The 25,149-nt window shown below is 34.1% G+C and overlaps 3 protein-coding genes across 5 annotated transcripts; 2 read left to right on the top strand and 1 right to left on the bottom strand.

Annotated features, from left to right (window-relative positions):
• Positions 1-4,750: 4,750 nt before the first annotated feature.
• LOC132280071 (uncharacterized) lies at positions 4,751-6,715 on the top strand. Its single transcript, XM_059782189.1, has 4 exons — positions 4,751-4,924; positions 5,342-5,440; positions 5,544-5,695; positions 5,767-6,715. Exons 1-4 carry the CDS (start codon positions 4,754-4,756, stop codon positions 6,146-6,148), a joined length of 804 nt encoding a protein of 267 aa, XP_059638172.1. The 5' UTR covers positions 4,751-4,753; the 3' UTR covers positions 6,149-6,715.
• Positions 6,716-9,498: 2,783 nt separating this feature from the next.
• Positions 9,499-13,453, top strand: LOC132277866 (APO protein 2, chloroplastic). 2 transcript variants are annotated; one of them, XM_059779709.1, is made up of 4 exons: positions 9,499-9,760; positions 10,382-10,518; positions 11,892-12,244; positions 12,541-13,453. In XM_059779709.1, exons 2-4 carry the CDS (start codon positions 10,384-10,386, stop codon positions 13,370-13,372), a joined length of 1,320 nt encoding a protein of 439 aa, XP_059635692.1. In that variant the 5' UTR covers positions 9,499-9,760; positions 10,382-10,383; the 3' UTR covers positions 13,373-13,453. The 2 variants fall into 2 exon arrangements, with proteins under 2 accessions (XP_059635692.1, XP_059635691.1); XM_059779708.1 differs by having other exon boundaries at positions 9,751-9,804.
• A 487-nt stretch (positions 13,454-13,940) lies between these two features.
• On the bottom strand, positions 13,941-20,015 carry LOC132277865 (beta-galactosidase-like). 2 transcript variants are annotated; one of them, XM_059779706.1, is made up of 19 exons: positions 19,107-20,015; positions 18,830-18,925; positions 18,616-18,728; positions 18,341-18,407; positions 18,102-18,194; positions 17,859-18,002; positions 17,472-17,560; positions 17,252-17,357; positions 17,054-17,141; positions 16,599-16,717; positions 16,347-16,517; positions 16,064-16,245; positions 15,882-15,979; positions 15,651-15,760; positions 15,356-15,469; positions 15,140-15,253; positions 14,815-15,029; positions 14,449-14,725; positions 13,941-14,364 (listed from the first exon to the last, which is right to left on the bottom strand). In XM_059779706.1, the coding sequence occupies exons 1-19, from the start codon at positions 19,371-19,373 to the stop codon at positions 14,251-14,253; spliced, it is 2,577 nt and encodes an 858-aa protein (XP_059635689.1). In that variant the 5' UTR covers positions 19,374-20,015; the 3' UTR covers positions 13,941-14,250. The 2 variants fall into 2 exon arrangements, with proteins under 2 accessions (XP_059635689.1, XP_059635690.1); XM_059779707.1 differs by having other exon boundaries at positions 19,064-19,246.
• Between the last annotated feature and the right edge of the window lie 5,134 nt (positions 20,016-25,149).

The following is a 25,149-nucleotide window of genomic DNA, read 5'->3' as shown; positions in this document are numbered from 1 at the left end:
ATCAACCTACCTTTAATTATCGCTTGCTTTTTGTCCACATCAGTTTTATACCAAGTGTCAATGAAGTGGTTAATACTTGTTCACCAATATTTTCAATCAGACCAACCTAAAGTTGCTCACTAAATACTATTGCCACATAAATTAATTTCATGATAGTTTAATTTAGTAAGCCGTTTTTTTTTTTCTTCTTCTTTAATTTTGTAATTCGAAATATTAATGATAATAGATATGATCTTTTTTGTTTTTTTTTTGGTGTTCATAATTACCAAATCTCATATAAACACGAGCTTCACATTTTTGGTCTTTCCCGTGTTTGTTTCCAAACATTTGTTTGTTAATTTTTACGCTTAACATGCCTAATGACAAAAACTATTTTCATTAAATATATATATAGAGTTTGAACCATGATCTAGCAAATATATATAACGCGCGCCATGGCTCATGAACTAGCTAGATTTTTTTTTCGACTCTCTAAACTTTATTTTATTGGATAAACATAAAAGAGTAGTGATCACATATATTCTGTATTCATAAAGAATACAAAAATCAATGTTATTGACTTCAAAAATTAGTTTAATAATAGACTTGTACGTATGAGTAGGTCTTACATGATATCATCCTAAAACTTTTATATTCATAATATATATAACTTTGGTTGAATTATGTTGAGATTTGGATCTATAAATAATTATATATATAAATATATATTTTTTTGATCACCTAATTCCAGTTACTTTCGTGATATAATAATTTGTGAAGTTTAGTTTACTTTTGAGAAATTTAGAAAGATAATGAGAGAAAAGAATTGAAATGACAGCGTAAATTGTGTTTGAGTTGTTTAAAATGATAGAAAAAAAAAAAAAGATTGGAAATGATAATTAAAATAAGAGAACTGACTTCCAACTTAAATTGCCGATTATTTCTCAGAATATAACGTGGTTGAGAATGAGTCGAAGAAAAAAAGATATTTACGGGAATTTTTTTAAGAATTTCAATGGGATCCAACCACGTTGTGTTCGGAGGAAGAGTCGACAATTAACGTCAGAAGACCTATCATTTTTCTTAAAATAATAGAAGAAGCCCTCCCTATTCCTCGAATCCTATCTGTCCAAAAATAAGAAGATAAAGGAAAGAAAATATATTGTTTAAATGATATTTTCATAATTTCGAAACTGCCACCAACAATTAAAAGGAAAAAATTATTATTCTAGTCATGTTCTATCTATTTAAAAAGATATGATAGTAATTTGATTGTTATCCTTTATTTTTTTTTCTCCCTCTATCATATCTAAATAAGAAAACTATCATTTTTTTTTTTTATTTACTATTTATCTAAATATAAATAAAAATTATTAGTATTATCCTTTTTTTTTTTTTTTTTTTTTTTCTTCTCGTAACTAATACTATCATCATTTCTTCACTCTCCTGTGTATATCTGTTAGGCCCCTAACAGTTTATGGGATCCATAGTTCCTAAAAAGAAAAAAGCACATGTATACTGTTATACTATTCCATAGTAAACCATACCACAAGCAAGTCAGAGACCTTGTACAGCCTTTGACTTGGTGATTAGGTGATTTCCGAGATCTGCCCATGATTTCCGAGATCTTGTTTCCATCTCATACATATATACTATACTATACTGTAGATACAAACGTACCCCATGTGCGTGCATGCATGCAATTAAGTATGAATAATTTCAGGCATGAAGAGATGGAAACAACTAACAAGTACTTCACTCAAATAATGTTTCTTTAATTTCTGCAACATCTGCATTGTACCCTGGAAGCTTCTTCATTTTCCACCCTTATATTCTAAACAAATTGAAAATGCTTTCTCCATCACCAATGGTGGGTTTTTAAATACATGCATTCTCAGTGTCGATCTCCATCAATTCAATGTCTTCCAGCTAATTCTACATTTTGCAAAACCTAGTCACGTACGCAAACCAATTTTTTAAACATATAAGAATAACAAATAGTATTATTACAACCAAAATGGGATTTAAATAATTGACTCTCTTGTGTTTAATTAGTGTTAATTAACTAACTGTACAAAAATGCCATGAACTTAGTGGTAACATGCATGTGACAACTGGATGTAAAATATATTGGATTTTATATGATTGGCATGATGATGTGAGTACGTGACCCAATTGTAATGTCCCAATGGCTACGGCATTGGATAGACTTTGACCGCTACTTCGTATTTACAAACTCCATCTACTTGGGCTCTACTACTTTTCCTTAATTTAATTCGTACCAGCAAATATCTACTGTTCTTCTCGGCTGGAAAATTCTATCGGACGGTTCCAATATAATCTATGAAAATGAGTCGTTGACGACATGATTGATTGAAAGCCGTTTGATGCATCCTTGGACCTCTCCTTTAAAAGAAAAGAAAGGATCCATTAGTAGAGTTTGTTTTTCATGAGAAGCTCAAGAACTGTTAGGTTGGTGTTGGTTGATAATTAGGTTAAAATATACTACTACTACTGTAACACATAGTCAAAGAATGGAAATCTTAATATTATAAACAAATAACAACAGACAAAATGTTACCTAAAAGGGCTGAGTAGTACGTTGTTGAGTTTGATTAACGGCTCCAAAATACTACCAAATGTTACCTAAAAGAGCTGAGCAGTAGGCTGTTGAGTTTAATTAAAAGCTTGAATGGCTCCAAAATACTGCCTAAAAGGACAGACTACTACTAGTAGTGAATTGAATGCATTACGTCAGCCTTATACCCTACATATACGTGACCTACTACCTAATTTAAACAATACTAGTACTATATTTTAAAACAACTTTCCAGCCGGTTTGGATAGAGTCAACAAATGAATGGTGTTTAACATTCAAGGGTATTTTGGGTATGCCCCAACATTAGTGGCCTATAGAACAAAGTGAAGGGCTTGGGCCTAGAATGCTTTGTGGGGAAATTTCTACAAAGAGTGTCAACAGGTTCAAATAACAATTGACAAGCCCATGTGTAGGGTTGTCATTTTGATTCGGGCCGGTCAGAAAGAATTTTGAGAAATACAAGCCCACCCATATGGGCCTTGTGACAATGGGTTGCGGTCTTAGAACAGGCCGGGCTGCTGGCTTGGAACGGCTTTTGATTTTGACTTTACTTTGTAACACTGTTCAATTTATCTACTCTTGCCATTATATATTCCTTCCGAAATTCCATGAAAACTTTTAATGAAATAGAAAATCATATTTCTTGGTACAAGCTCTTTAATGGTATAATTTTTTTATATAATTCCAGTAAGGTTAATTATGCAAGTTTAAGCACATACAAACCATATCGTTTCTAATCATATAGTTAGAATGAGTGGAAAAGTAAATTGTGATTTTTTGTTTTGTGTTTTGTTTTTTGTGATTTATAATTGGTGGGAGATGTTATTTTATTTGGTTTGATGAAAAATTGTCTAGCTTGTAACTTGTATGACATTATTTTTTCCCTGTTACATGATTTAATGGATTATTCTATGTTATTAAATGGTCCCTATTCAGTCTGCATACTCAGCTGCTGATTACGACCCAACACAAACACCACCTTTGCCTTAAAAACTGGAATTACAATACCCGACGTTATTTCCATATAACTCCCCAATCCAGTAACAACCACCATGTAAATTGTTCAGAATAACCCAATCGCAACTGCCCACCTAAGCAGAAATGTGAAACCCAAGAATTGTCAACTCTGCCTAGTTTTCAATTCTTTTGTGGTTGGGTATCATATTCTGGTAGCCTTTCTCATAACTATTTGGTCACAAGCTGTCACTTTATCATACAGTTATGAAATAATTAAAAGTCAGTGCCATGAAACTTGTGACATTGGGTTTTGGACCCTTTGTAATTTCCACGTCATACTTTCCAAAAAAAAAAAATTGGGCGAAATAGAGGTTTGGTTTTCTAAAGAGGACCGTGAAGCTGCTGAGGATTTAGGAAGAATTTGATGGCGTTTTAGGTGGGCTGGGCTACATGTGAAACTGCCTTACTCTTAGACCAACAAACCAAAGAAATTACACAGGGTACTGAGTTTTGATGCTTTCTTTATTTTGTATGTGTATGTTCATGTTCATGACCACACACACACACACACACACACACACACACACACACATATATATATAAATGAATTCTACCAACTTTTTTTTAGCTCACATTGTGTGCTTTAATATGAGAGTGCTTTCTAAAGATGAACTTTCCCACTTCCATATTAGCTAGGTTGAGCTAAGTTGTTGCTTTCTGTTTTATCAATTCTAGTGTTAAGTGACGACTGCAAATGTTGGTTACAAAAATTGAATGTTACAAAGAAAATCAAATCTTAAAAGGAGATCTTGTTCCTCTTAAAAGGAAACTCAAAAATCCTTATTGAGAGAATTAATGACAATACCTGAATTGAACTTACCAAAATAAATAAAGTAATGGAATTGAAACTGCTCAAAGTTGAAGTTGTTGGAGTATTAACATGAAGTCTGAAAATGAAATATTTAGATGTCAAATTTATAATCAAATCAAATTATAGAACCTACCTTATTATGGGTAGAGAGATATCAATAAAGTCCACCTCTCAGGTGCATACCCTGCTTTTTGTTCTCTTATCTCTTATGCAGAAGCACCTTCATGGCCATTGGTTTATCGGAGGAGAAGGAAAACGGTAAGTAGATTAATTGAATGTTTTTATTAACTGATTTAATAATTAGTTGTTATTGATGACTATACTCATTGATGTCATTAGTTTCAGCAATGTATGGAAATTCAAGTAGCCATGCTCGGGTGTTTATACCGGCTTCGAGCCAACAGACTATACCGTTCGGGGAAACACTATGTGGAGCTGGATCAGATCTTATCAAAACTGAATTAGGTGCTTATGGGGAGAAGATAATAGGATCAGGGTCTGCCTATGTGCAAAGCAATGTAAGATGATTACACGCTGGAGTATATAATATAATTATTACATCTTGAAATGTATCTATCTATTGTAAATACATATTTTCAGGCATTATGGTGATTAGAAGGCCTTCAGAATTTTAAAATGTATGTTCTTCTGCACTTTATGAGAGCAAGTGGTAAGCTACATTTGGAAATTGCTTCAGAACTACACAATTAATTATGTTATACATGTACGTATAGCAAGTTTTTCATCGTAAAAATTTACTAAACATCATCATTATTCCTCCTCAATGTCACTTTCTTCGTTTGGGATTACAATTTAAGTCTAAATGGCACATTCCTCTGGGCTATATACATAATTTTTTAGGGATTAACTTTGGCATATCTTCGAAGTGTAGCAAACAAATCTGACTTAATAACATGGAAACGTATGTATGACAGATTAGCAGATATTTCTCCAACCCCCACTACTATTTTCAAGTGAATGAGCAGTATGTGAAGAACAAATTGAAGGTGATCTTGTTTCCATTTCTTCACAGGGTACGTATGTGATAATTGAACTGACTTCTGTTCTATTTTAAATTTAGGCATGTGTGCTTGTTTCTTGCTTCCTCCATCAAAACTAAGACACACAAAATTTCAGGGACATTGGATGAGGACAACAGAGCCTGTTGGAGGCGAGTTCATGTATAAACCTCCAGTTGATGATATAAATGCACCTGATTTGTACATTCCATTGATGGCATTTAATACTTATGTGGTTCTGGCTGGATTCTTTTTGGGCATCAATGGAAAGTGAGTTCAAATATTTGTTTTAAATTAAGATTAATAAACTCCTTAACTATGCTCATATATCGATGTTGTAGGTTTAGCCCAGAGGCATTGGGTGTGCAGTTTAGCAATGGACTACTGTGCTGGGTGTTGCAAATCCTGGTTCTTGAAGCTACATTGCACTCGTTGGGAGGTGGGGACATACCGTTGCTTGACATTGTGTCCTATGGTGGATACACTTTCACGGCGGCGTGTGTGATCTTGGTTGCTAGGATTATGTGGAATCACTGTTTCTATCTAGTTACGTTGTGGGAGTGCTTCTGTATGGGAGTTTTCTTGGTGAAGATCACGAAGAGGATTTTAATTGCAGAGGTGAGAAGCTTTGACAACCATTCAAGCAAGCGACACTATCTCTTGCTTTTGATGGCTATTGCTCAAATTCCATTGCTATTTTGGCTTGGCAGTGTTGGAGTTTGACCTCTCACCTCTCTATTCAACAACTCATTTTCTGTTCCTCAATCATTCTTATTCGATCTTATCAAACTTTTAAGGTCTGTTTTGATCTGTTTAGATAGTATCCAATGATGGATTTAGCATATCAAACGTGCCTCCTACCTACTTAATAAGCCTACCTACCATGTGCCATCTATATCTATCTATATTGGATTCCCTGCTGGTCTAAGCGCCAAGGTTGACTCATGCCCTTATCTCTTTCTTGCTGAAATTCCACCAACCGAGGCTAGCTAGGCCATAAATAATTTTCAGCTAAAATGGATGGTTGGTGTGATTGTATATGGCTTGGGTTGGGAGTTAAATTTGAATTTAGATAGATTGAAATTTTCAACCATTAGGAATGTAAAATGGCATGTTATACTCTTGGTCGTTCACCATTGGGAATTCTATCGTTTGACCAAACAAAAAAACAAAAGAAAAAAAAAAAATTCCTACAATTCTCACAAAAAATATATAGTATAAAAAATCATCAATTGATAATTTTAGAACAGCACAAATCCTCAACTACCATTATTTTTAAGGCAAATTACACTTACACCTTTTCAAGTTATGTTAAACCTCAAATAGATAAACATTTTGTCAAAACATGAAAAACTAGTTCCAAAATAATATCTGGAAACAATACTGAAGGTGAGAAATGGTCATTAATTGCTATTAAGATAAAAATCCATCTAACATTCAATAATATTATTCGAGAGGGATATTTTTTAATTGAGTAATGATATTTACATCGATGAGTTAGGCAGAATCATTAGGCCAACTAAATTTTATTGGTTATTAATGCATTAAATAAAAAAGTGGAGGTCTCACTTTCTTATATTTGATATATATTGACGAATCAAACGTAATAGGCCTAACAATTCTGTCTAACTCATCGGTGTAAGTATCATTACTCTTTTTAATTTTCAAAATTATAGAGAAATTTATTGATTTTAACCCTAAGGCTGTTTGGTACGCATTTTGTTTTAACCCAAAATAAAACAAGCGTTTTGTTATATGATATTTTAAATAGTAATAGAAAGTAGGGTAAATTACACCTAGACCCCCTGAGGTTAGGTTATTTCTCACCCAGATTAAGATTTTCTTTTTAATTTTCACTCATATTTGAAAGAGTGATTTTGTATTTCACTTACACCCCAAATGTCAATTTGGGGGTAAGTGAAATACTTTTTAGATATAAAATGACTATTTTACCCTTTTGACCATTTGTTGACTTAAAAAAAAATTTATTTCAAATTTTTCATGACTAAAATACCCCTCAAAATTTTCATGACTAAAGTACCCCCAATGACCTTACAAGCCACAGCTGTTTGCTACATATAATTGATGCCTTTTGCTATTCTTTTTATTTTTTTTCCCGGCAATGACGTTAGCTATTATAATACTCTTTCTTAATTGCTTGCATATTTTATTTCTTTCTTAATTGGTTGCATGTTAGAATGTAAAAGCATTCTTGTATCTTGCACAATCCCCTTTTTTTTTTCTTTTTTTTTTTTTTGAAACGGCACCTAGTTACAATCCTGTAATACAATTGGCCAACAAATTTTAATTTAAATTGAAAACATGTAAAACAATTGTAATTTTTTTTTTAAACCTCTAAAATCATAACCTATTATTGTCCAATTTTTAAAACCTATTAGAGGATTGCAAATTTTTAATACCTGTTACAGCAATTGGTAAGCTAAAATATGTGCTATGTCTGTAATCCAATTTTGAAAACCTGTTACAGCAACTTAAAATCTCAAAATATATCAATACATTCCCAACTTTAAGGTTCAAAATACATAAATAATTCCAACTTAAAGTCTCAAATATATCAATACATTCCCAACTTAAAGTCAATGTCGCACCTTTCTGATCAGTTCCAAGAAATTTAAAGAAAAAATTCAATTCCGCACCTTTCTGAATATCATTTTTCAGCAATACAATAACATTATTATACAGCATGACATAACTGAACTTGTCTGGATGAACATTTCCTATTACATGTATGTGTCTCTCAAAGTGAACAATGATATCATGCAATCTGTCATATGCCATTTCAAACTAGAATAACATACAACAAACATGTCAAATAATATCTTTCAAAAAAAAAAAAAAAAAAGCCTCACTGGAATTAGAAATGAAATGCAGACTTGCAGAACTTTTTCCAAAAGTTGGGTACAGTATGCAAAAATAATTGAACCAAAACATGAACACGCAAAATAACATATGAAATGCAGACACTCAAATTGATAGAAACCGAAAAAAAAAAAAAAAAAAAAAAAAAAAAAAGACAAATTGCAATCCTATAATACAAAAAAAATATATATAAATTTACGCACACTCACAAAATATTTTCAAAACACTTCATTAATCTTTATATTTTATATTAAATTAAAGATTAATTTATATTAAATTACACTGTAGAAGTATTTTAGAAAATTTATACTTTAATGGCATAAAAAAATTGCACAAGTTTATCTTGTTTTCATTTTCCTTAGCCATTATATTGACCAATGTTGCTATGCTTTATTATATAAAAATGGTAAGTACACCATATTATTCATATGGTCAATTGTATGGACAAAAATCAAAAGGGCACTATCACGATTTTTAGTAATTAATCATTAGACACTTACCAAGGCATCGGTCCTAATGTTATATTTAATTTGAAGTTATTAAAAAATGATTAGAATAAATAAAAAGAGAAATTTCTCTAAAACATCAAACTCTAAAAGTGAAACAGAAAAAATATATTGGTGTTATAAATAATATTCAAATTAGGAAGATAAAGACTATAAAGAAACTATTCAGCAATCAAACACTATAACCTGTGAATGAAGCAAGTATACACACACACACACATATATATATTTAAGTGTGGCAATATATTAGAAAATTGTTGACCAATGTTCAACAATTAAAAACAAATTGAATCAGATTGTGATATCAGAAGATAAGCCGAGAAATTTGAGATACTGTTCATTGCTACCGTACCTATTTTTGCAGTACAAAAATATGTAAAAGTAACAAATTAGTATTTCAATTTTTGACCAAAATATTTCAACACTGCATAAAATAAAATAATTTTTACTAAAAGCAATTTTTTTCAAAATACCAAAACCACTTAATACCACCATAAAGCAACCAAAACCACGTAATTTAATGGTGGCAATTTTTTTTCATCGGCGAATATTTTCGACCAAGGGAAAGATATCATCTCTTCCTCACACCACGTGGCGTCACACCAAAACCACTTAATATTACCATAAAGCCACCATTAAACTTATCTCAGAGCCCGAAAGACAGCCCAATCTTTTGGTCCTTTGGAGTGCACTGGTTGACCCAGACTTACGTCCTTGCCTGACCCGAATAAAGATAGGATTTGGTATCAAGTAATCCACTAAACGGCTAAGGCCCAAGACACGCGTGTTCACAACAGCTTCTCACAACTCTCTCTCTCTCTCTCTCTCTCTCTCTCTCTCTCTGCTTCGGAACTTTGGCAATGCGTGGACTGTGTTGTAACAGATTAATTTCTTGCTTTCACTGACCAAATAACAATTGGGATGTCAATTTCAGTCTGAATCCGCCGAAGTAAGCTTCCTTTTTCATGCCTTATTCTCTATATATGAGCATATGTAGGTTTGGATTTTTTTTTTTTTTTTTTTAAAAATGATATATACATAAAAATGTTTCTGATAATTTCATTCTGCAACGTCCTCCATTCTCTTACATTTTGTATGTTCTTTTTTGACTTTAAAGTAATTTTCTGTATTGGGTTATGTTCTAAGAATTTTTATTAACTCTACTGTAATCAATGGATTGATTGGGAGAATTTAACTTGGGTCTAGTGATTTATATAGTCTCCTATTTGTTGAATTTAATCCCTTTTTTTACCTTTCTATAAATCCTTTTGTTTTTATATTGGATGGAAATGTATGATTGTGAATACTAATTAAAAAAAAAAATCAAAGGAATTGTGAGAAAATTCTCAAGCTTAGGGCTTTTTGACACCGCATGAATGGTATTTCGGAAGTGGGTATCTGATTATTAAGGAAGAGGAGGGGAAAATTTCATCACTAGCATTACCACCTCCATTAATAATTATGTTGGTGATAGACCGCCACCATTTCAACTTCAGTAACATTTGCTGCCATTTTTTCTTCTTGTATAAATTATAATTCTGATGCACTTTATTTTTTTATTCTATATCAGGGATGAATTGTAGTTCTCTTTGTTCCCCGTTTGGCACTGCAATTTTGATTCATGGTAAAGGAAGGACTTCACCTTTAAAATTGGAATTTTTGAAACTCAAGCAAAACCAAGGTTTAGGTTCACTTGATTCTTTCAAGGTATGTAATATTTACTCTATATGCTCTAGACTTGGCATGCTGATGAGGCTGCAACCGTTGTCTGATACTTCATTTTCCAGGTGAAAAGGGTATTTAATTTTAATCTTCATATAAAGTCACTTTTGGTATAATATGGAATGCATCAAGTTCTTAAATTCTGTGGGTCACCTGAAATTAAAATAATAAGTGCATTATGGTATCCCCGTGTAGCGAAGTTTTTCTTTTTGATGCATTTTTTGGGGCGATGACCACTGGGAGCCTTTGCCTGTACTAGCCTTCATGGGTGACTTGTAAAGATCTAGTACATGGTTGTTTTCCATTACTGTATGACACATAATTATTAACTAGTTTTAATAGATTTAGTGAGTTTTTGTTTGATGTTGTGTCTTTTGGGGAGATGACCACTGGGAGCCTGTGCCCGTACTAGCCACCAAGGGTGACTTGTAAAAAAGATCTGGTACATGTAGTGAGTAGCGTTGGGCCAAATTGAGTTGGGTTGGGTCAAGCCCACCATTCTTGTGTGGCTAACATTTATTAACTGGTTTGAATAAGTTTAGTTAGTCGTGCTGAGCTAAATTGATTTGAGTTGGGTGGAGTCGAGTGACTCAAGTCAAGTGATGGTTTGAAGTGCATGTATTCTATTCACTTCCGTATTCTTTGTATGAATTGTGTGTGGCTTCTGCTTAGTTGATATTTTTAATTGTGGATTCTATATTATACATATTGAATGTGGGGAACTTATTTAATGGTTGACGTATTAATCATTGATGCGGTTGAATATCTTATAGGATTGTGTTGTTTTTTGTGGAACACGTAAGTTATATTGGGTGCAACAAGGTCAGATTTCCAATTGGGGATGACAGCTCCCACCCGGTATTTACTAATAGGTGTATGGAGCTTCTCAGGGTTCGAAAGTCTCTATGATCTTTTTTTATTTTTGGGTTCTAGCAGCAAACCTTGTGGAATATGTAGTTGTATATTACGGAACACCTACATTTTTGTTCTAGGGACTTATGTGTGAAAGATGTGTTTAAATGTTGGGACTTTGTTATATTGATTAGCTTATTAGTTTTATGTTATGACTTAGCATTATTATTTATATCATTGCTTTATTTTCTCTACTTGAGGGAATCAGATCGTCACACAATCTACTAGGAAAAGCGCTACATGATTATGGTTCATTTACGTTAATTGAATTTAAGAAAGACTCTCGCACTTTTACTGACTCTTAAGTTCTCTCATTCCAGCAAATTTAGTTTTAGTTAATTTCTGTAGCTCATAAGAAATTATTAATTTGTATCCCTCCATATCTGTTCCTTAGTTGACTGTAATTCTGAAAATTTTCTTAATATTCTATATTTTTGCTTTTGCAGTGTGGTGGCAGTGAATTCAAACATCAGTTAGATTCTAAAATCACTTCACAGAATTTGTTTCAACCCCATGCTTTGGTCATCAGATGCAATTATCCCCAAAATGCCGATTTGCCTCGTTATTACTCAAAGAAGGAGAAGAAGCCCTTCCCTATACCCATAGTGGAGCTAAGGCGAGCTGCCAGAGAGAGGCTCAAGAACAGGAAAGGCCAACCTAGAAGACCAGTCCCTCCTCCTAAGAAAGGGTTGCTGGTTAAAAGCCTAATTCCGGTTGCATATGATGTGCTGAATGCCAGAGTGACATTGATCAACAATCTCAAGAAGCTTTTAATTGTGGTGCCTGTACATGCTTGCAAGTAATTCTCTTTCTTTATTCCCCTTCTAGTTTCATTTGGCTAATGGCAATTTATGAGTTATAGATCTCTATACTACGCACTATGTACAAATAATACTAATTGTTAGGTTTGAACCCAGTCTACCCATCCATGGATGTCCATGTTTTATATTATTTGGTTAAAATTGCATCCCCAGTAACTACAATTTCACAGTTAATTTTTCTCCCTTTCCAAAAGATGTGGAAATAGGTTATCAGAAGTAATTTGTGCAAATGTTATTCATTCTGCCATGACATGGTACTGCAATACGTCTACAGGTGGTGCAATGAGGTCCATGTGGGACCTGTCGGGCATCCATTCAAGTCATGTAGAGGTCAAGGTGCTTCAATGCGCAGGGGACTTCATGAGTGGACAAATGCAATTGTCGAAGACATACTGGTGCAAGTAGAAGCCTACCACCTCTATGATCGTCTTGGGAAACGTATTCCTCATGAAGAGAGATTTTCAGTCCCCAGAATTCCAGCAGTAGTTGAGTTATGCATTCAAGCAGGGGTTGATATACCTGAATTTCCCCAAAAAAGAAGAAGAAAGCCAATCATACGCATTGGAAAAAATGAATTCGTAGATGCAGATGAAAGTGAACTACCAGACCCTGATCCTGAAGCTCCAAAGATACCAATATTAACTGAAATACCCAATGCAGAGATAGTACCCCCAACCAGTGCAGAAGATACGGCGTTGCTTGCTGAGGAAACTCTCCAAGCATGGGAAAAAATGAGGGAAGGAGCCAAGAAGCTGATGAAGATGTACCCAGTGAGGGTGTGTGGTTATTGCCCAGAGGTGCATGTGGGCGCTAGCGGGCACAAGGCACAGAACTGTGGCGCCCACAAGCATCAGCAGCGGAATGGGCAGCACGGGTGGCAGTCAGCAGTGCTTGATGACTTAATACCACCAAGATTTGTGTGGCATGTACCTGATTTGGATGAGCCGCTGTTGAAACGGGAGCTTAGAAACTTCTACGGTCAGGCCCCGGCAGTGGTGGAAATCTGTATGCAGGGTGGTGCAGCTGTGCCCGAGAAGTACAAGTCAACCATGAGATTAGATGTGGGGATCCCAACTAATGTTCAAGAAGCTGAAATGGTTGTTTAAGGTTCATTTATTTTCTGTTTGTTTTTGGGTGGATATAGGGGGTATGACAACATTGGATCTTTTTTTTTTTTTTTTTTTTTTCACTCAACAACATTGGAATTGAACATTACCGTTATCTAAAAAAGCAATTTTGTAAGCACTACTTTATAAAAGTAAATTAATCAATAAAGTTGAGCGCAAAGGGTAGAAATGACAAGTGAAGTGGCAATATCACATATCTAATTTCATTTTAAAATATGTTGTTGAAAACTGTCGTTGTTTGAAGTGAAGTAGGCTTGATTGGTGATCCAATCTGATCTATGAGGTTTAATTCTTAAATCGGAACGTAACGAGGGTAAGTCGTGGGCTTGTTTTACAAGATGTGTCAGAATCCGAAACAAGTCAGGTCTAACTAAGTCCGTTGCAATTTTTGACACTTTTTTCCATTTTTTTTTTTTTTTTTTTTTTAACGCCAAACGGGCTCAATCTGACCATTCGGAGCCCTTTTTACAGATCACTTGGGAGTTGGCCAACTTACACCCGTTTTCTACGTTATATTTCTGAACATGTTTAGTCAAATTCATAGGAAAAAAAAAAAAAAATTCTTGGAGGGCGTTCATTTATTTTCAACTTTCCTCTTTTGTCAACAGGCTATATCATATCTGAATTTTTATGCTCATTTGATAGTCCATAAATGCACATGGTAATGCATCAATCTGCCATTAGCCCATTCATCTTGCCGGCACCACCACTATCATATCCACTGTGAGATGATTGATGAGTTATGTTAACAAGTCAGAGGATAATTCTTTTTTAGATTGAAATATGTAATTGATACAATCTTCAAACTGTATAGCTACTCTTTCTCGGGAGTAGCTTTCAAAAGGATTAATCATCCCTCATGAGCAAACAGCCTGCACTGCCACCCTCCTAGTGATGTCTTTGGCACAGTTGCTTGCTCCAAGTGTTCCTTCACTAACATTGATAGAACATTTCTCTTTTCCAGTGCAGGCCTACCAGAGAAAAACAAAAGAGTTCATATGGAAAATGCTCTTCTATAGAATTATACTCCAACAAGGTAGTTTAGTGTTGGTTACCTTTTGCACAACAGACATGGCCGTAGCAGACTCACAAGAGCCTTTACTGAAAGTCTGACAAGTTCCTTTTGGATCCCCAAAGCTTGCAAATTGGATATTCGATAATGTTTTCCCACCTTGACATGACAATTCCAGTGTGCTCCCCTCGTATGCAGTTCCGCAAACTGTTCCAATGGTGACAGTTTGGAAAGCCACTTGTGTTGGGTTTCCACCCATTTCTTCAAACAAAACTAAAGTGTTGTTGTCATTTCTGAGAAATGATCTTGGGACATGGTACCTGGTATATTTATATATCGTAATTCTATGAATAGATGTAATGCAACTGATTCATGGTTAATCCAAGAAAAGAGTAAACAATTCAATTACCATCGCTGAGTAGGGTTGCCACAATTTGTCATACATCTGGCTGTATTATTATAATATCCACGGTAATCACAAGTGGCATTACATCCAACTTTAGGAGCAAGGAAAGTAGGCCAGTAGCGCCCAATACTTTGCCCATTCACCCAAGCATGCCCCTTCCCCATGCCCTGCAAGTCCACCACAACAGGGTCTTTGCCTGATGGAGCCTGGAAGGTGGTCTGAAACACAAAAAGAATTGGCAAATGAAATCTTTAAATTGATTTTGCTGCAATACTAATTGCTCTAATATGAGCGTTAAATTGAGGGGTGAAAATGGATGGAGGAGTACCTTATACCAAGTCATGGGTTTCATTATGGCAAGTTTATCTGTGGACCATTTAATTGAGCGGTGACTAAGACTTTCAGGATTCATGAATTTTTTGGCCTCACCATTCAGTCCGACCTTCATCCAGAAAATGAAAATTAGTAAGTTAATTGTCAAATATCAGTAATACAGCAAACATAAGCAGTGATTGAAACTCTTTCCGGTTGACCAATTAATTACCTTGTATGACCATTGGTTTGTGGATAAATCCATAGGAACGTTTTTGTTGCTGATCAGTTTAACTGGCCCACCGACTATTCCAGCAGGTGCCAAATCATAAAATGCACCGTAGTTCTGCTCAGGTGAAAGTACCAATAAGAAACTAAGATAAGGTTCAGCATGTTGTGTCCACAAAAATAATCATTTTAACTTACAATAATTTTCTAATCAACGTAATTCAACTATTAATTTAACAAAGCTAATTAAAAATCCTTTACTATCTTCATCCAGCTTCTACAACTGTGAAAAAACATGCCTGAAGTCCGACTGTGGCGCTGAGCAAAGATATAAAATTAGTCCCACGTTTGAGTGTTAACTTTTTTTGGAACGTGAAGTTATATTTCCCATCTGTGCCCCATTGGGATCCTGTTATCACCAGATTATGAACAACAACCAAATAAGAATTGGACTTCACATATTTTGTAAATGTATTTATAACTTTAGAGGAAAATGATGAAGCTCAAGAAACTTAATGAAAGCATCATACCAATAAGTTTTCGGTTTACATACGCATGAAGTACATGGCCTGTTGTGTTCACAAACAGATTTGCATCCTTCCACATTGACGTGTCATTAATGTCAACCCTGCGAGGGTACAAAGTACTATATATATTATCCTTTGTAAACTTCAACTCAAGAAGAGACCGAGTGAAGAGAAATGGAAATTACCTTGTCATGTACCACAAGTAGTCACTAGCATCTACAGTTGTCTCCTTTTGCTCAAGAAGCTTCGCTGCAGTAAATTGTCCCTTTCCTTGGAGGGACTCTGCTTTCCATAACCACGAATGCTTGGCAGGTTCTTTTTCGGCCTTGTTTGGTTCCTTAACCATCACAGTTGTCGGAGTATTAACCTGATCATGGTAACAGAGTTATACATCATTCCAGATTTTTGAAATGAGCAAGCAAAACTAGTATGGTTTTGATTAAAGAAAGACCACACCATCACTTTTACCTTTGCAGTATTGTAAATTTCCTTATTGCATTTATCAAGAATGCTAACAGACCAAGCAGGAACAAAGTACTTGCCATTCTCTTTCAAGTCAATGTTGGCATCTTGTCCTTCATTTGAATTGCTCAAGAAACAGACCTTTTCTCCCGTAGCGTTGTTAAGGAATGTTGTCAACTGATAATAAATAGATAGGATCATTTCACATTAGTACTTTTCTTTTGGATTAATATAGACAAGTTACTTATTGTTCCTTACGTTAACTTGATTTCCAACACTCTGGTGTGTGGGTTTGGTGCTAGTGAGAACCTTCTGCACCGACTTAAGAGCAGCATGAAGTTGAGCCAGATGTCCATATTTAGGCTGATTTGGGAGCCCTGCAAAGTTTATTTCATTAAAAAAAAATTAAAAATTGTCATTGGCAAGAAACACACACACCCACTTTGCCCCTTTGGGGACTCGAACCCTCACCATCCACTTTAGAAGATAGAGGGATACCACTAGGCCCTTGGTTATTTCATTTAAATTTTTATCATCAGTGGTAACTAAAATATATAAATGCTAATTATGAAAAAAAGAAAAAATTATGAAAAAAATATATATATAAATGCCGCATCTTTTTAGTTTCATTTTAGTCTTGTAGTGAATGACAGGGTTGCCTTTTATATATCTTCTCTTTGCATAAAAGTTTAACCCTTTGGAAGAATGATTACCATATTCGTCAAGTGGTGCATCATAATCATAGGTTGTAGTAATATATGGACCTCCCGTTGAGCGCCCAAAGTTGGTTCCTCCATGATACTGAAAATATTTGATTCAATTGATTGAAGTTAAAATCCTCATTAGTACAAAAACTACAATAGCAATATAAAAAAGTGGATCAAATATCACATTGGATGGATGTGACTAACCATATAATAGTTAGTTAAAACACCACCGATTTGGAAAAAGCATGCAATGGAATATGCCAAATCTTCAGCAGGTCTATGAGGGTCTTCGCTACCCCAACCCTTGAACCTATTAGGATGAAAAGCCATTTCAATTCAAAATGACCATCAAGTATATGTGATTCGGATAATGAAAGGGGAAAGAAGAGATAGACAAAAAAGAAAAAAAAAGACACTGTCTTACCATCCCGTCCAGTTCTCAGTGAACATTTTGGGACTGTTTGGATTGTTTGGCTCAAAATCATCGCAGTAGAACCCATTGCATGTGTCGATCTGCGTGATATATCATGTGTTTAGGTTCCTTTACTGGATTGATAATTTAGGATGCACGGAAACAACCAATCAATAGTTATTTATAAAATCATTAGTAGTATTGTTGTAGACTACCTTAATCCAACAATCTTGCTTAGAACTATATATATGTATGGTAAATATTTTGGGTATTTAAAGATCAATAAAAAATTTAAGGCTAATGACATCATAACAATGGTCAATCAAAACCCTTTGAAAAGTGAAGATGATGTGTATTGTCTTCTCATTAGAGTGAAAGTGGATGAATTAAAATTTATACCATTGGTTGTGGTGCATCTGGTTGTAGGCACATGAACCATGGAACACCAATATTCAAGTCTTGGGCCATTTTAGCGCACCACTTAACGTATGACTTTCCTGCTTCTCCATAAGATTTCATGATATTTCCATATTCATTCTCAATCTGTAATTTTTGAACTCCAAAGCTAAATAATCTCAAAGCAGCTTATATTGATGTCAGTACAATAAATACAAATAGATATATGGCTGCAATAAGCAATACCTGTGCGAAAATTATGGGTCCTCCTTGTGGTCCAAAGAGCTTAGCTTCCTGGCACATGCTTACTATCTTTGCAACGAATGTTTGCATTTCACTCTGCAAACAAAAGCTAAATTAGAACACTTGATGTCACTATTCTCTAATATTAGGGATCAACGATGACAGAGAATACTAATGTCACTCAACATGTAAATATAGCTATAGAAACATGTAAAATAATGCTTTGAAAAAAGAAAAGACACCTTGAAAACTGCATTATCTGTCCTTAGCTGAATTCCTGGCATCTTGTGTAACCAAACAGGGAAACCTCTGATCAAAGGAAAACACCATATGTATCATTGCTACGTGCAATGTTATGCTCAAATTGACAAACATGAGGATACAAATTTGAGACCCAAATTAGTTATTTTATGTAAAATAATGCCAAAAAGTGTAATAGCTTTTACTCTTTATTTAGAAACCGTCAAGTGATCTTTCACCCTTTTACAATAATTACTATTAGCAGAAAAGTACTTACCCATAATTCCATTCTGCACATACATAAGGACCAATTCGCAAAATAGCATACAGTCCAGCTTCTTGAACTGTCTTGAAAAACCTTATGAAGTCTAGGTTCCCGGAGAAGTCATACTAAGTCATTAGAAATATATAACAAAAACACATGTTAGGCTACACTGTTAATTAGCTCATTTTATTGGAAACTAGTGGCACACTAGAAGATCAATATAAACCTGTCTGTGTCGAGGCTCATGATGATCCCAGAAGATATATGTTTCAATCGTATCAATTCCACCTTGCTTTGCCTTTTGAATTAGGTCTGGCCACATCTGCAACCCATATAAAGATTCGTGTGAGATATGCTAGTACAATGGAAAATGAAAATGCTAATGCAAAAACACATATTAAAACCACAATTTCAAATCTTTAACGTGCATATACCAAGCATTGCCAAATTTATTCATTACCTAATCCTATTTAAAACCCTAGAAATTCCTTCTAAAGGCTCACCCCTCTCTCTTTAATTCCAATGCCTCGATCTCTTCTTTTCCTCTTTCCCTTCCTCTCCGCCTCTGCCGAAGACGAATCGTTTTCCCACAAGTCGGACCTCCGATCAAGACCGTTAATTCTGGTAAAGATATGGTGCTTAATTCTCGTATTCATCGGAGCCCTCCCATTAGAGGTATATCGCCCTACTTCATGAAACGGAATGAGAGGTTTCTGGTGGTCGGGACGCAATTCGGCGGCGGAGTGTTCTTGGGTACGGCTTTGATGCATTTCCTGAGCGTTTCGAAACGTTTGGAGATTTGACCAGTAAAGAGTATCGATTTGCTTTCATATTGGCGTGTGCTGGCTATTTGCTCGTTTATGTTTATGGTAAACAGGGGATTGGATCTAATGGCGATGTCGACCACTCCTTACGAGATGGATGCAGACCCTTACCCAACGCTGTGACAGAGAGAGTGAGAGAGAGAGGATACATATAGAGATAGAAACAGTGAGAGAGAGGTCCAGAGTCAAGCTGCTAGATTAGAGTGAGAAGGAGTAGGTGATTTTGTAGAAGAGAGGTTCAATCTAGTTAGAGACGAGGGAGAGAGTCAATCCGACTGGGGGATTTTTGGGGAATTAGGTTAAGAGATGTTTGGATGTAACGGTTAAAAAAAGGGCATGAGAGTCTTTTCATCTTTATAAAGGCAGATATTAAGTGTTACGTGACACACCATCACAGTAACATTCAAACTGCGCCGTGGGACATTTTGCAATAAAAAATCAAAACTCAGGGGTAGCTTCTCTTTTTCTTGTTCTTTTTCTTTTTCTTTTCTTTTCATTTTTTTTTTGGTAACAAATGTTGTTCAGGTTTTTGATTTTTTTGTTTTATCTTTCCTTCTGGTTTGGCACTACTTGAGGGTTTTTTTTATTTTTATTTTTTATTTTTTGCATTTTACCCCAATAAAAGTGATGCTAAGCAATGACTGAAAATTTAATATTAAACTTTTGTTATGGTGAAAAAGCAGATACATACTATGTAAAATTAAGCATAGATTGAGTACATAGCGGTTAACATTTCTGATAATCTGTGAGAAAAGATAAAAAGTTTGTGTTCCTTTTAAAAAAAAAAAAAATTATTTAAAATTGCCACGTTACTTTTTGGTCTAAAAACATGAAACAATTATCAAATATTAGAAAAAGGATCATTGTATGAAATTGTGTCTTAAATTTGTTTTCATAATAATTCTGATGAAACAGTACATTGAAGCTGAAAACTGTCACCGGATAATAGAACTAATTAAATTATATATATATATATATATATATATATTATCCTATGAAACTAGAAATGGTGAAGAAGGAAGAAAAGATTACGTACATCTACTGTGCTTCGAGGATAATGAATTGCACCAGATATAATAATTCGTCTTTCGCCATTGATTATAATGGCATTAGAATCATATGAAACTTGTGTAGTAGTATTATCAATCCCAGATGCACACGAACATAGCAAGGCTAAACTAATAACCAAAAGAATATTAATCCTCCAACTTGTCATTTTTATTGTGATGGACTGAATGAGAAACTTGTGATCTTTTAGACCTTTATTAATTTATAACCACCTTCATAGAGTCATCATCATGGATTGCAATTTTGTTTGGAGGAGTAATTATCGGAATGGTTTTTGGAGAAGATGAGTTTGCAATAATGTGTTTTCAACCACGAAAAACAACGGTGACGGGTAGATTTTACTCATGATTCTAAATGTGGACAATTTTTTTGTTTTTTTTGTTTTTTGGCTGAAAAAGTATGACCAACCAATCTCTATTTGATTGCCGAACTATCAGCAAACTTAGGTTACCCTAGAGTCTAGACTAATCTCTTTCAGATGCAGGCACAATCGTTGTCATCACTACCAGTTCAACCTACTACTGTAACATCTGCTGCATTTTTTTCTTCTTATATAAATTATATATAAATCTGAAGCATATATATATATATATATATATATGTTATTTTATATCAAGGATGAATTGTAGTTCTCTTTGTTCACTGTTTGGCTCTTGAATTTTGATTTATATATGTTCATGGTAAAGGAAGACTTAATTATTCATGTTTTAAATTGGAATTTCTGAAACTCAAGCAACACCAAGGTCACTTTTGGTTCACTTGAGTTAATTCTTTCAAGGTCACTCTTTAGAAAATTTAATGGAATGATATCTCGTACCAATTGATCTCAGGATCTGATCTTGCTTTCAATTACTACAATCTAAAGCTAGCTAGCAAGGATATGTGTCATTTTTTCGTTCTTTGGTCACCCATCTTAATACATACAGGTAATTGTGATATATTAGGCAATTACGAACTTTGATTTTATGAGTGGTTGTCATTAATGGACTGAAAAAGATGTACTATATAATTTCAACTCTGACCATTTGTGATATGCATGTTATGTCAAAATTACTGATTCAATCAGGGCATTGTGACTCTTTCATTTTTATTTTTTAAAATAGTGAGTTCAAGTCTTCGAAAGGGCGCATTCTGACTATTAATTTAAATCTTTTTTTAACAAATTAATACCTCCCATTTTCTACATTATTATTTTTCTGGGCATTTAGTCAATTAATAAGAACAAAATTAAATTAAAGGGTTGTATTTATAACTTTCCTCTCCCATCATGAGTTTTTTAGTTAAGTTTTATAAATATTTTATAAATAATTTGATTTCTATTTTAGAGTTGTATTTATATGGTAATTTCTTGTTAGACAACTCTTGACCTGTAAGGATTTTCTTAAAGCATCTTCAGCTGTCTATTAAAATACTCTTTTGTGTAAAATATATACTGTCACGTATGATATGTAATTTTTTTTTTTTATACATAACTTTTTTGTGTAAAATTATTGTGTATTTTACATAATTTTTTTATACAGCCACGTCAGCATATTTTATTTCTCATGGGTCTTTCTTTTTCCATTAACAAATCAACCCTATATTTTATTTCATTTAAATTATCTACGTGGCTATTTGAATTGGTTGTGCATTCATTTTAGCATTTTATTTTTTTGTCATTTAAATGTTAAGTATTTAGTTTTTATTTTATTTTATTTGTATTTACTTGACTATTTGAATTATTTGTGGAGTGTTTAAATTTAGTAGAAATTGTTCAGTTAATTGTAATTTTTTTCATTGGTGTTGTTTTAGATTTTTTTTAGTTAGTTACATGGATGGGAGATAGATATATACATACACACACACTAAAGTATTATATAAATATATGTGTATGTTTTGTATAAAATAAATATATTTATATATATAAACTTTATTAAAGTTATAAAGTTTAAATATATATATATAGGGATATTTATAGGGTATATGTATAAGGTGGCTATATGTGCACAGTTTGTTAAACTAATAATTGAATTGTGATTTATTTATTTATTTATTTATAATGTCGTAACATTAGTTGCTGTACAAGGCAAAACGTGGTATGGGTTGGCTGAAAGTCGTAATGTATATGGTTGAGTTATGGTGTGGTAGGATGTAGGTGGGTTAGTGTATAATCACTTTAGGTTATATTACATAATTATAAATATATATTTTTATATAGAGAGATGTTTAGGTTCTGGGGGTTATAATTTACGTAGAACAGAAATAGCAGAGAGCAGCGGCTAGAAAGAGGAAGAGAGGAAAGAAAGAAAAAAAAGAAAAAAAAAGAGGGGTTAATTCTATCTACACTCCTTTTACATTTCATAATTTCACCTACACCCCCTGAGGTTTGCCAATATTTCGCTTACACCCCCTCTACATTTCATAATTCCACCTACACACCCTGAGGTTTGGCTTTGCGTATCAAGTTATCACCTGCCGTTAAGTAACTGAAGGATTTGTGCTGATGTCAGCAGGAAAAATGGATAAAAGGTCAATTTTGCCCTCTAATCCTTGAAATGATATTTTTAATCTTATTGACTATTACAAAATTACAAAAACTACCAATGACTTATTAACTCTAAACATACAACAATGCCCTTCACTTAGGCACGTGTATATATATATGTGTGCATATATTAGTTGTGTTTATTATTTTTGGTTGGAAATGGAGGGTTGGTAATGGTTATCAGAGAGCAATCCTCCCAGCAAGGCTCGCAAGAGAAGGTTTGTGAGGGATGGCTGCTTACCAATTTCCTATTTCGGAGTTGGATTGTCTGAGATCAATTTATGGACATGTACTTGGCTCCCTCAATGAAATACTACCTGACTCAATTCTGAGATAAAATTATCATTATATTGTAGGCAATGGAAACAAGCAAACAGATAGGTAGTATTTCATTCATTCATCTGATTCAATTTTGCAATGAAAAAAAATTTCTTCTAAGGCACACTAGAAGAAACTCAAGTACTAGATGAAATCCTAATGTAAAAGAACAATTAATTCATTTAATTCCATCCAAGACAAAGGTCAGTATAGTAAGCCATATAATGGCTACAAAAACATACCAACCTAATCCATAAACACAAGTTGCAAAACATATTGTTCTTTCAAGTTGCAAAAACAAACTAATATAAACATAATGCAAAATACTAACAAACATCATTTTTCAACATTACAATTGTCCCATAATGACACATACTGCCAAATGAAGTCTTCATTTTATGTACTTCTTGGATTCTGAGATCCTCCAAACCCACTTCCTCTGGCTCCCAATTAGGCAAACACAGGTATGTATTTCCCTCTCTGTGGTAAACTAATTTGTGCCCATGTTCCTTTACGTGGTCCTAGTGAGGGTCCTCTTCCTTGTGCATTTGATGGACCTGCAATCCCTTTTCCTTTCTCTACATTTAGAGCAGCAAAACCATTTCCTCTCTTTAACTGTTACACATAACAAAAAACATATATTAAGACATAGAAATGAATTAGTTTTCTATTAAAGAAAGCCATTACAAGATACCTGTTGTGTGTTTAGCCCCGATTGGGCTACTTCTTGACTTCCTATTCCACTTGTTTGTGCATTTGTTGGACCTGCAGTCCCTTTTCCTCTCCGTACAACACTTGGAGCAACTGAACCACTTCTTCTTGTTTATCACACATAACAAAAACACATATGTTAAGACATATAAATAAATTAGTTTTTTTATTAAACAAAGCCATTACAAGATACCTGTTATGTGTTTGGCCCTGATTGGGCTGCTCATTGACTTCTTATTCCTCTTGTTTGTGCATTTGTTGTACCTTCAGTCCCTTTTTCCTCTCTGTACAACACTTGGAGCAACTGAACCACTTCTTCTTGACTGTCACACATAACAAAACACATATGTTAAGACATATAAATAAATAAATTTTTTTATTAAACAAAGCCATTACAAGATAGCAATAGAATCACTTCTTCTATGTGACTGTCACACATAACAAAAAACATATGTTAAGACATAGAATGAATTAGTTTTCAATTAAAACAAAACCATTACAAATACCTGTTGTATCCCTTTTTCCTTTATGTTATGTGCTTAGCCTTAATTGAGCTGACCCTCTTCTGCTTTGTGATGGCACTGAGCTCCCACTATCTCTTGCAGCCTCTTCTTCCTAACAATAAGATATATAAGTATATTAATGATTCATTAGATAACAAAATAATTTAAAAATAAAGTAAATTGAATACCAGTTCTCTTTTAGTTAGAGCCCTTTGACAAGTCCTTTTTGTTGTGCCCTGTCCTTTGGCAAAGTATGCACCTTAGTTTGGAAGTCATTCTGATCACACTAGTAGTTTTGCGGGGTTCATCAGCATTTCTCTTTCTGTTCTTCCTAGGCCTGCCAGGTAATCTTATAGGAGGAGGAGGCTCTAATAGTATTCCAATATATGGCTCCCACCATTGTTTGTCAGGTAAAGGATGTATAATCCCTTCATGTATCTTCATATATGTGTCAATAGTGTAAGTGGAATCACAAAAAGTCTCAATCTTTTCTCTGTTGTAACATATTGCAGCAGTTGCATGCTTACAAGGTAAGCCTGAGATTTGCCAACCCATACAGTCACATGTTCTTGTATTAAGATTAACAATATGCCTAATT

The sequence above is a fragment of the Cornus florida genome, unplaced genomic scaffold (genome assembly GCF_030987335.1).
Source record: "Cornus florida cultivar Cherokee Brave unplaced genomic scaffold, ASM3098733v1 CherokeeBrave_3.0.0_Hap2_Chr10, whole genome shotgun sequence".
NCBI classification, from domain to species: domain Eukaryota; kingdom Viridiplantae; phylum Streptophyta; class Magnoliopsida; order Cornales; family Cornaceae; genus Cornus; species Cornus florida.
The sequence above is the reverse complement of the archived record's forward strand: the minus strand, read 5'-3'. Positions and strand labels throughout refer to the sequence as shown.

Bases quoted from the DNA above. Each gene is read 5' to 3' on its own strand.
- LOC132280071 (XM_059782189.1), top strand. From the start codon at position 4,754: ATGTATGGAAATTCAAGTAGCCATGCTCGGGTGTTTATACCGGCTTCG. The intron at 4,925-5,341 runs GTAAGATGATTA...TATGTATGACAG, and splicing joins CTGCCTATGTGCAAAGCAAT to ATTAGCAGATATTTCTCCAA. The intron at 5,696-5,766 runs GTGAGTTCAAAT...TCGATGTTGTAG, and splicing joins TTTTTGGGCATCAATGGAAA to GTTTAGCCCAGAGGCATTGG.
- LOC132277866 (XM_059779708.1), top strand. From the start codon at position 9,777: ATGCCTTATTCTCTATATATGAGCATAT. The intron at 9,805-10,381 runs GTAGGTTTGGAT...ATTCTATATCAG, and splicing joins TTCTCTATATATGAGCATAT to GGATGAATTGTAGTTCTCTT. The intron at 10,519-11,891 runs GTATGTAATATT...TTGCTTTTGCAG, and splicing joins GTTCACTTGATTCTTTCAAG to TGTGGTGGCAGTGAATTCAA.
- LOC132277865 (XM_059779706.1), bottom strand. From the start codon at position 19,373: ATGCATCAAAGCCGTACCCAAGAACACTCCGCCGCCGAATTGCGTCCC. The intron at 18,195-18,340 runs GTGTCTTTTCTT...TTTTGTTTGCAG, and splicing joins CAGATAATGCAGTTTTCAAG to AGTGAAATGCAAACATTCGT. The intron at 16,246-16,346 runs GTAAAAGTGATG...TACCATGATCAG, and splicing joins AAATTTACAATACTGCAAAG to GTTAATACTCCGACAACTGT.